The sequence below is a fragment of the Callorhinus ursinus genome, unplaced genomic scaffold (genome assembly GCF_003265705.2).
Source record: "Callorhinus ursinus isolate GAN/ISIS: 27379988/994484 unplaced genomic scaffold, GSC_fseal_2.0 scaffold8, whole genome shotgun sequence".
Lineage (NCBI taxonomy): Eukaryota > Metazoa > Chordata > Mammalia > Carnivora > Otariidae > Callorhinus > Callorhinus ursinus.
Window position 1 is genome coordinate 58,911,768 of NW_027397070.1, and position 12,003 is coordinate 58,923,770.

The following is a 12,003-nucleotide window of genomic DNA, read 5'->3' on the forward strand; positions in this document are numbered from 1 at the left end:
ACTTGATATAGCTGATCACTTCCGTCTCCTGAAATACTCTTTTCATTTGACTTCCATGACCCCACACTCTTTGGTTTTCCTACCTCTCTGGTCACTTTTTTTTTTTTTTAATCAGTTCTTTTTCAAGTTATACATTTAAATGTTGGAGTGCCACAGGAATCCATTTTTTTTAGATCTTTTCTCCATCTATACTTAATCCCTCAGTGATCTCATCCAGGTTCATGGCTTTATTAAACATTACCTATATACTAATAACAACTAAATTTATAGCAGCCTAGACTGCTCCCCTGAAACATAGACACATATGTTCAACTGCCTAATTTACAACTCCATTTGATTGTCTATTAGTATCTCATATGTAACACTTCTAAAACAGAGCTCATGATCTTTCTTTTCTCCCCAAACAAAATTTGCCCTTCCCACAGTCTTTCCCCATTCAGTAATTAGAAATTTCATTCTTTCAGTTGTTTCAGCCAAAAACATGATTATCATTGACATTTGTTTTTCTGTCACAAGTTGTATCTGGTCCATCAGCAAAGCATATTGCCTCTCTCTTCGAATATATCTGACCCTTTCTCACTACTGGCACTGTTACCACTCTGGCCCAAGCCACCCATATCTCTTGACTAGATTATTGCAACAGTCTCCTAAATGGTCTTTCTTCTTCCATCCTGCCCTTCTCCCTCAGTCTGTTCTGAACCTTGGAGCCAGAGTGACCTTGTTAAACCATTAAGGCAAATATGTCACTAACTTGATTAAAGTGTTCCAATAACTTCTGGTCTCAAATGGGAAGGCTAAAATAAAATCCTCTCAGTCCAGGAAGTCCTATGCAATTTGCCCCACCATCACTTCAGCAGACCTCACTTCTTACTAGTATCACCCAAATTCACTACACTCCAGCCACACTAGCTTTCTTACTTTGCCTCACACACATGAGGCATTCCACTTCAGGGCTTTTGCACATGATAGTTCCTTTGTTTGAAATGTCCTTCCTTTAAAATACCCACACAGCAGCACATTCCTTTATCTCCAAATCTCTACTCAAGCGTTATACTTTACAGTGAGGCCTTCTTGACTACCCTATCTAAACTCTTCTCAGTAGTTTCTAGTCCCTACCTCACTTTCCGTTTTTTTTTTTTTTTTAGCCCTCATATACAATATACACAGTTGGCCCTTGAACAAGGATCCACTTATATGCAGATTTTTTTTTCAATCAATATACTACAGGGCTGTATTTTCTCTTCCTTAGGATTTTTAAATATATTTTTTAAAGATTTTATTTATCTGAGTGAGAGAGAGAGAGAGAGATGTGGGGCACAATCCCAGGACCCTGAGATCATGACCTGAGCCAAAGGAAGACACTTAACCCACTGAGCCATCCAGGCACCCCTTCCTTAGGATTTTTTTAAAAACCTTTTCTTAGCTTACTTTAAGAATATAGTATAAAATACATATGACATACAAAATATGTATTAAGCAACTGTTTATGGTATTACTAAGGCTTCTGGTCAATAGTAGGCTATTGGTAATTTTTGAGGGAGTTAAGTTACATGCAGGTTTTCAACTGCATGGCGGGGTCAGTGCCCCCAACCCCTGCATTGTTCAAAGGTCCACTGTGTGTGTGTGTATATATAAACACCATATAATATATATACTATACATACTATATACATGTATATAACATATAGTGTATATGTATATAGTATGTATAGTGTATATATATTACAAATATATATATGCACCAGATAATATATTTCCTGTTTATTCTGTATCTTCCCCCAGTAGACATAAACTCCATGAGGGTAGAGAATTTCATCTCTTTGGTTCACTGCTGTATCTCTAATGCTAAGAATAGCCCCTGGTAAATAATAGGTACTCAATAAATATTTGCTGACAGAATAAGAAATACACATTTCCATGCTAAGATGTGTCCCAAATGCCACTGAAGAAAGTGTCTTAAGAAGGTGAGAGTGACCAACTGTGGCAAATGATGATGATAAATCAAAAAAGATGAGAACAGAGAGTTGATCAATGGATGTGGCAATGTGGAGATCATTGGTGACCTTGACAAGGGCTGCTATGGTGAAACAGAAAGACTGAAGGGACAGAAACAGAAAGGACTAAATGGGAGAAAAAGAACTGAAGGGGCACCTGAGTAGCCCAGTCAGTTGAGCTTCTGACTCTTGGTTTCAGCTTGGGTCATGATCTTGGAAACGTGAGACTGAACCCTGAATTGAGCTCTGCACTCAGCGCAGAGACTGCTTCAGATTCTCTCTCCCTCTCCCTCCATCCCTCCCACTCTCAGTCTCTCTCTCTCTCTAAAATGGATAAATAAATCCTTAAAAAAAACTGAAGATAGTGAATACAAATAACTCTTCCAAATATTCTCTCTTAACATGAGACCACTGCATATGATGCTACACCTTCCCAGGATGCTATACTTTTGCTCATTTCTTTTGATGACATTTCCTCCTGTTTTCCTTAAAGACAGTTAAAGTATTATCTTCACTAAGAAACATCATTTTGAACTGTTACGTCCCCATGTACATACCAGATTACAGATATACCAGTGCTATCCCCAGTACACATAGTATCCTAAGTAATTCTTTACTGGACTGATTGTGTCTTTAAACTCAGAATATCTTCAGGCAGGATCCTTATGCAAAGTTAATGCTCAATAAATACAGGTATCTCCCGTTTTTTTGAAAGTTCATGTTACGCCACCGGCTTCACAAAAGGCTTACATTAGAACCTGTTTTCACTAACTGAGAGGAATCCGAAAAGGAATTTAGCTTTTACAAAAAAAGGCGAAAAGCAAAAATAGCGTTTGTTTTACTACTGCAAGCTGTTACAGAGCATATACCCCAAGCAGGGAGAGTGGCCCCGCCAAAACTCCTTGCTTGGATCTATATTCAGCATCCCAGCATCAAGCCGTCATAGCTTTGAACTGTGTCTGTGAGCATGTGTGCTTTACATCTCAATTTAGTTTGTGCATCCATTAGCAAGATGTGTCCTAAGGTATCAGAAAAGGTAAGAGAAGTTATTTTTTGGGTCTAGGAATGCACATTTTTCCATATAAATTAATGGTAATTGCTTCTTTGCTTTATACCATTTTGGCTTAAAAAAGTTTCATGAGAACATGCTTTCCGATAGTGAGGAAACCTGTATTTCTTTGAGGTGTGAAAAGGCCTTGAACAGTAAGGTCTTAATGGTTCTAAGAATTTATTATTCTACGTTTTCCTTCATTTATATCCAAAATATATTTTGTTAGTTCCCTGCATATTCAATGAGACCTTATAAAATAATTATAATGCAAATCTAAAAATTTGACTTTTCCCTTAATAAAGACATTTTACATTTATGACAACTTGAACTATTATTCCAGATAATTCCTACCTTTCCCTGAAAACATCTTTTAATTTTATCCCTTAAACTATGCAGTATTTGTAAAACAAATAATAAATATTTTGATAACCAAACACATAAGAATAAGAATATAGAATACAATCATTATATAGTTTCTGAAAGTTAAGCTCACCAAATTCTAATAACTTAAACATAGGGACATTTTACTAAATCTGTATATATTCTAATATTTTTGGAAGTACTGCTTCTAGATACTACACAGTGCTTAAGAAAATTATGGTATTAGGTTTCAAGGGAGGGTTTATATCCATTTCTCAAACTGCTTATGTTAAGAATTCTAAGCATGCATGTTTTGGGATACAGACTGGCAGTGAGCTTCCCAAACAGAATCATTTGGGGCACTTTATAAAAAAAGAAAAAGATTTCTGGACTCCAACCCTAGAGGATTCTTAGTGCACCTGAGGAAAAGTCTAGAAAATTGGCAAAAAACACTTTAAATGATTCTGATGATCAGCCAGGTATGGGAAATATTGCCCATATATCTGAAAACATAGACAAGTAGATTTGTAGTATTTCTTTCCAGTTAAAAAGTTGCACCTTGAACTCATATAAACACAAAAAAATATTAATCTACCATAAATCAACAGACATTTTGAATTGCTAATTCCTATACCATAAATAGAGTTTTTAAAAACCACGTTTACTAGATTATAGTGAAGCTTGATCAGTTTTTTGTTTTCTTCTTTCTTTTCTTTCCCCCCACTGAATCCATCAGACTCCACTGCTTGGCCACCGCTGGGGAGGGAAAGCTATGAGGTCAGGCTTCTCCTCACTCACCAGGTTCTTACTGGTCAGTTGATTAGTTTTCTTTCTTAAGAACACCACCTACCACAATTGAAGAAAAGAGGTACTATACTTTTCATTTTGTTTAAAAAAAAAAAAAAAAGTCCCATCCAGAAGGAATGAATAATTATCATCATTCTAACCTGCAACCATATAATACGGTATGTTCCCCAAAGTATCTCAGATGCATTATGTAATTTAGGCTCAACACTAATTTGTGAGATACTTTCACTATGTTTAGAAAAAAAGGGGGGTGGGCGCCTGGGTGGCTCAGTCGGTTAGGATAAATGTCTGACTCTTGATCTCAGCTCAGGTCCTGATCTCAGGGTCCTGGGATGGAGCCCCCCTCGGGTTCCCTGTTCAGCAGGGAGTCTGCCTGTCCCTCTCTCTCTGTCCTCCCCCTACTCACACATGCAAGCGAGTGCTCTCTCTCAAAAACAAACAAAAAAAACACTTCAATTCTATACCTAGAAAATACAGAAACAATGGGCACAGGTAGTTCAATATGGAGGTTCACTGGCATGAGAAAACAAGAATCAAGTACCAAAATGCACCAAGCTAACTATAGTCCATCAGTGGTCTTCACTGGTGATAAATAATTTGAAAATGGCCAATAATATTCACCACTTTAAGAACGAACTTGACAAAAAAGTGTTGGGAAGTAACGAAAAATGAATTTTAGGGGTGCCTGGGTGGCTCAGTTGGTCAAGTGTCTGACTCTTGATCTCAGGGTTGTGAGTTCAAGCCCAATGCTGGTCTCCGTACTGGGCGTGGAGCTTACTTTAAAAAAAAGAAAAAAACAAAAAAACAAAACCCAAAACCTGATGTTATTGCATCCTTTGGTAAGACAACTGGGAAAAGTTTCAAAATATAGACCAAGCTATAGATGTGCATCTTGTGCTAAAACCAGCAGTCTAGAATTTTACAATTTTATAATTTAAAACCTGTAATAAACACTTAACAGCAAAAAAAAAAAAATTGACCCTAAGATTCCTGTATTATTCCTGATAGTGAAATGAATTTCTACATGATTCTGTAGTACTGAAATAAATATAACTAAAGGATAAATTACTAAAGAAGTATATATAGATACATGACAAAAAGAAGACAACTACAAGCAACACAGATAAAAAGGTAAGGCAAGTCAGGTGGCACCACTATTGGCTATACGAGATGTAGTAAGATGACAGGAGAACTGTAAGCAAATGACAGGCTTTACAATCAATATAGCACCTACATTTTCAAAACCTAAGGACAACAATCTGCTCATTCTGGAATAATCTTAGCTCCAAACTAAGTCATATTTGACCAATAAATTCTACGTAAGTTTCAACCAAATATGGAACATGATAAAAACAATATTGACTTTTTATTACTAAAGCTAACATTACAGCAACATTGTTTTCCAGCATGTATCACATTTATGAGTATTACATTTTTTGTTGTGACATAACTGAAAAGTTACAGTAGTTTCTATACTTACATTTCAAACACTACATTGAAAAAAACTGAAAGGTTTGAAAATTTGATTTCACAAAGAATGATCTGTGTCATTATTGTCTGAATTAAAATTTCCAGAGCTCTTTCACTGATTTTTAAGTTATAATCTCAGTACTGTATTCAATACATGCCACCAATTTCAAGACACTACATGATTCAGATTTCACTACCCCATTGCAATTTTGGGGGAAACCTTTTTGTTATAAATTAAGGATGAATCATTTGCATAAAATCATAAGCATGTATCCAATTATGGCAAAAATTAGAGTAGTTTGTCATTTTGAGGTATATGTAAGGGCTGTGCAACTCTATATATCAAAAAAAGACAAAAGCATTACCTTCTTTACAGCTTACTAAAACACAATTATAAAAATTCAAGCAGTGTGACATATAACTTTAATTGCTGCTGGAAGAATAAACAAAACATAATTTACCCCATCAAATAAGTCATATCTAGTTTCAGAAAGCCTTAGTACTACACTGCTCTCAACTACCAAGAAGCAAAAACAATAGAGGTGCACCGTGAGAAGACTTCAAAATCCTTCACACGGACCCCACCTACTGAATTCAACCCAACAGACAGTATCTGGGAGAGGGCTTCAGTCAAGGCTGCTTCAACTAAGTAAAACTACTCTCCCCTGTGGGGAGACCTAACTTAAGGAAAAGGAGAGAGAAACTGTAAGTGACTGGGGAAAAAGACAAAGAACTGGGGTAAATTCTACTCTCGGGGTGAATAACAACCAACGAACAAAAACACCACTTCATTCCCTATTCCATAATTTCAATTTTTGCTCTCCTTATCTTTACTCCATCTTGCTCTACCTTTAGGTCTCCTTTTCCCTTTTAAAGACCACAGTTGTACAGAGACACCCCAAACTAGAACAACTTTGTTATTTACACAATGTAAGTACCAGAGCATCTTGCCTACAAGATATCAAAGATATTGGATTGGAAATGCCCAGTTAAATCCCGTGGAACATAAATAAAGGAGGAAAACTGAGCAATCAAATCAAATCGTGGAATCTGTTAAAAATCCAGAAGCAGCACACAAACACATTCTCAAAATGTTTTTAAATATATCCTCCTGTCAAGGACAAAAATGTTGTGCTTGAAGCATAATCAATGGCCTAGAATCATTTCTGCAGCTTTTAACTTTATCTGTCAAAAAAGCTCCGCTGAGACACTGATCGGAAATTAAATTTCAAATATACCGCTCACTAAAATGTAAACAAGCACTCACAATTTTAAGATAACACCCAAAGAATACTTAAAATGGGGAAAAAGGTGATCTAAGTAAAAAGCACAAAACTGAACTTATTTAGGAGTACTTTAGAGAAAACGAGAACTGGAAATCAACGGAATCATTTTCAGCTGCCTCTTCAGATTAACCCCTACCAAAGTGCCCTTAGGTGTGCAAATTTTTAATTTCCAAAGAATCACCTGAAGGCTGCCGGGGTTTCTTTTCTATCTGCTGATAACAGGAGGCAGGGAAACCTGAACTCATTATTATGGCCACGAGGGGAGTGCCCTCCAGGATGCCACCTGGGCGCGCATCCCAGGTCCTGTGTTTTAAGCGTACAGCTTGCGTGCTTTTATCAGTTTCCCATCAGGTACAGGATTTCCCCCTTGGCTCTTAAAGAACTCGTTTAATAAGAAATCTCTGGCGGGATTTAAAGGAATAAACTGCTTATCAAAATACCCTTTTTTGCAGTTTTCATAAATTTGGAGGAGGGAGAAGGGCACAAAGAAAGAAAACCGAACGCCCAGGTGTCACCGCACCGACGCGAGGGAGAGACTCTAGAACACGGAGATGGGGAAAGGCGTTTGTCGGGTGTCACCAGCTCCGGGACAAGACACGGGCGGGTTTCTGTCTGGAGCGATGCTCCCTGCAGGAGCCGGTCACGGCAGGCACCCAGAAGGACGCGCAAGTGCCAACTCCGCGAGCGGTTCGCAGGGCTGACGGCCGCCCCCGCCCCCGTACCTGATGATGTCGTCGCTGTGTCCCCGGTAGAACTTCTGCCGGTGCTCCCGCGGGCTGTACACCACGCCGACGCCCGCCACGAAGTACACGATCTCCTTGGCCGCCGTGTAGTAGAGGTTGTTGCGGCACTGGTGGCCCCGGTAGCCGTACACCCACTCGAGCCGCAGGTGGCAGTTCGGGGCGCTCCGGGCCGCCATGTCGGGGCGCCCACCCCGCCGCTCCGGCTCGGGCCCGCGGCGGCGGCAGGCGGCCGCGGCCCGGCGAAGAAAGCCCTGCCGCTGGCGGCCGGGACTTCCCGCCTGCCGCTTCCTCTAAGCCGCGTCGGGCAGGTGCATGTCGCTTCTTCTGGCCGCCGCCGCCGCCTCAGCCCACGGGCGGGAGAAGAACCCTCGCCTCGCGGAACATGCTGAGGGCCGCGGGCGCCGCCGGCCGTCAAGTGGGGTGCCGCGCGCCCTGCGCCCGCCTCGGCTCGTCTCCGCGGCCCGCAGCGCCCAGGCTGTGAGCCGAGCCGAGCGACGTCCCGCCCCCCGCCTCCACTCTTCAGCCACCGCCCGCGCAGCCGGCTCCCCGCGCGGGTCACCCGCGGCGTTTGCGCCCGGCCGCGACCTCGTCCCTCAGCCCGGCGGGCCCGCGCCGCGCGCCCCCGAGCCGAGAAAAGCGGCGGCGCGGCCTCGCGCGGCCCCGCCCCCAGCCGCCGTCGCCGCCGACGCCGCCCGTGCCCGTTTCGCCCCGCCCTTACCAGCGGGGGACCGTGAGGGCGGCTGGAGCTGCGGGCGACCACGGCCGGCCGGCAGCGATTAGGCCGCTAACCCCTCACCCTTACCCCGGCCTGGCCGGGCGTCGCCTGCCGCTCTCGGGCGCTGAGCCCTCACTGAGCCCCTCAGACCCCTGGCGGACCCTCGGCGATCCCCCGCCTCCTGCTGCTGGGAAACGGGGAAGCGCCACTGTCTGGGGAAAGGCCCCTGCCCGACCAGGGCTGCGTTTGTGTGTTTTTCTTGCTGCTTCATACTGCTCACTATACCAGACGGTGGGGAGAAAACCCGACTTTCTAAGTGTAGGTTTTCTTCTTTGTGCAGGTGACCTTAAAGCAGACAGTAGGATGTAGATCATAAAATGACACGCTAGGTCCGATTTCTTAATAGCTAGCTATGGTACCTGAATTTATTTTTTTAAATTACTATTTCGAATCCCAATAAACTGTTGATATTTCTTGCATTGTAGTAATGGTGAAGTAAGATGGCTTGAGTATTGTTATCCTGGAGGATGTTCTGGAAACAAAATTACTGGGAGCAATGAATTCCTCACTACGTCAGTTCAGCTACTACTCAGTTTTCTAAGCCCCGTTTCTCACAGGATTACGCAAAGATTTACCAATACCTGTAAAAGTAATTAGAAATCCATATTTTTATTTTTATTTTTTTATGTAGGCTCCATGCCCAGCATGGAGTACAATGCGGCGCCTGAACTCAGGCCCCTAAGGTCAGGATCTGAGCTGAGCTAAGAGACGTTCAACGGAATGAGCCACCCAGGTGCCCCTGAAATCTATACTTTTAAAGGTTTTAAGTGCAGGATGATAGCCACAAACAAATACTAACCCATAAAATACTAATATGAGAACTCCATGTCTAAAAAATCAGTTTTGGTTTCCCTGGAAAATACCAAAACTTGGAAATCTGACAAAAACTAGAATAAACTTGTATCCTTTCAAGAAATGTGCCTGCACAAAAGTGTTGCTTCCTATAGGATACCCATACCTAGGAATGGATGTTCCCCAGTCTCCACTTCCTCAAAGATGTAAATTACCAACTTGGTCCAGAGGGTAGCTTTCCACCTTTTGATTGTGACTTGGAGTCTACAGGAAGGGAAGGGTCATCTCATAGCAAGGAATTTACATAAATGTCATGAAAAGTAAACTCCAAAGGTGCAAGCAGATTTGGTGAACTCCACCAGAAAGGCTGGAAGTAAAAATCAAATCCACTGTACTTGCCAGTATGTGATCATCTAAACAGGGTAGTGAGGAACTATGATGCAGGAAAAACTGCATGTAAGGACTTCATATAGTTTCTAAGCTTTCAGATGTCCTCAAGCTTATTATTTTTGCTATTTCCAGAGTGATTAGCTGTAAAACTTTTGTAATGAAAAGGGCCCTTGTCCTAATTTCCAGGAGCAGCCAAGAATTAGAAGGGGGTGGTGAGCAAGACTGGGGGAAACGTGCCCCACTCCACAACTTGTCTTTGACTCGGGATAACAATCTCAGGAGAAAAGAGGGATTCAGATTGAGCACTTGCTGAAGTGAAGAGAAAAGAGAACCCAGACCTGAGAAGTGGCTCTAAGCCATAAAAAGGTTCTCTGGACAAAGGCACATATAATTTCTCTTTGATGCCTGTATTTGGTTTTTTGTCTTTTTCTTAAGAATATGTTTACTAAATCACTCTAGTGAGTTCCCTGAAAATCCCTGGTGAGAAAAAGAAAAACTTATTATTTAAATTTAAGCCATGAACTTAGAAAAGATGAAATATTTTGTTGCCATATATTTGTGGTACATTAATTGCTAGTTACATGTAATTTTTTATGATGTAGGATGGTGAGGAATAAGAAATACTCTTTTCTGTTTCAGATTTTTCAGTACAATGTCTTATGAATCCCATGATACATATTTAAATACTCATATTAATAAGAGATTTAAATAATTTATTTTTCCATTATCATATTTTCTGTTACAATTTTTAATGACCCAAGGGTGAGTGTGAAGCAAAAACATGCTTAATTAAAGCATCCTCAACTGACAACTGAAGACCAAAAGAGACAGCTGAGACAGCTGGCTGAAAAATGAAGCATTCATGAATGCTACCAGAGAAAAAAATAAAACTGATTAGTTCTTCCCCCTACAATTTTATTTTATTTTTTTAAAGATTTTTATTTATTTATTGAGAGAGAGGGTCAGCAGGAGAAGCAGACTCCCTGCTGGGCAGGGACTAGATCCTGGGACTCCAGGATCATGACCTGAGCTGAAGGCAGTCGCTTAACCAACTGAGCCACCCAGGCACCCCCTCCTACAATTTTATATAATCTGCTATTACTAACATCATATCAGAGAGTTTAATCAAACTTTTATTACTAGATGATATTCCACCATCAGTAACCTTTGAAAATAGTGCAAATAAGGATGCAGGAGAAAGACCCGCCAAATTCTATACATCAAAAGGTGGACATTTGTGAGACATTTTAAATAAAAGCTCTAATACCCTTTGGTAATCTATATCATGAAACTCAAGTTCCTAGTATGAATTTTTATATTCCAGACATTTGAAATATTTCTAAAATTCAGCTAAATAACATTATTTGCTGGCCACTGATTTTGGTTAGCCTCAGGTCTGCAAAAGAAATATAAGGCAAAGTACATAAAAGATAAAAGCCAAAATTCATGATAATAAATCTAGCTAGCTAATTCAGCCAATTTATAAATTGTAGTGGTATTTTAACAAGCTGTCCATAAATATATTTCTTTAACTATACCTTTAATTAGTCTGTTTTATATACAGAGCCTAACACAGTGCCTGGCACTACAGACGGTATTCTATACACACTTGTCAGCCACTAAATATAAAAGAGAATACATGTGTAGTCACAGTAGGATTCCTTTTAGTTTTATCTTTTTTTTTTTAAGAGAAAGATCATGAGGGAGGGGGGGGGGGGGGGGGGCAAGGACCAGAGGGAAAGGGAGAGAGAACTTAAGCGGGCTCCTTGCTCATCCTGGACTCTATCCCACGACCCTGAGATCACAACCTGAGCTGAAATCAAGAGTCGGTTACTCAACCACCGACTGAGGCACCTGGGCACCCCCTCTTAGTTTTTTCTTAAATAGTTGAAACTTTTGAAAAATTGAACATTTTTCTGATCCTCCATACTGTATTAGTCAGGACTTCTTTGGTTGTACATGACAGAAACCCATTCAAAATGGCTTAAGATAAACAGGGAATTTTAATGCCACATAGGATTGAAACCTAGAACTGGCATTCTAGGACTCAAGTGAGGTTTTCAGAACCAGGTCATCAGTTCTATTTTCCTTTGGGTTGACTCCATTGGCAGACAAGAAAACTAGCTGCCAACATCTTCAATTCTACATCATATTCCCCTGGCAAATCCCTATGGAAAGAGCTTTTTTTTTTTTTCTCTCAGCAGTTCCATTGGAAACTCCTAGACTTCAGCCCCATTGGCTCTGATTGGCTGAGTTTAGATATGAACCCACCCTTGGATCCATAGGGTAGTGCCAGGTGACTAAAACCCAGGAAGGGAGAGTGGGAAAGAGGTGA

General features: G+C 40.9%; 1 protein-coding gene across 9 annotated transcripts in view; it reads right to left on the reverse strand.

The window, feature by feature from the left end:
• The window catches only part of EML5 (EMAP like 5), a 163,405-nt gene extending 155,109 nt beyond the window's left edge, over positions 1-8,296 (reverse strand). For all 9 annotated transcript variants that reach the window (XM_073895710.1, XM_073895709.1, XM_073895708.1 and 6 more), the window contains exon 1: positions 7,691-8,296. In XM_073895710.1, the coding sequence (XP_073751811.1) occupies positions 7,691-7,887 (197 nt within the window). In that variant the 5' untranslated portion in view covers positions 7,888-8,296. The remainder of the gene's footprint in view (positions 1-7,690) is intronic.
• Positions 8,297-12,003: the final 3,707 nt, after the last annotated feature.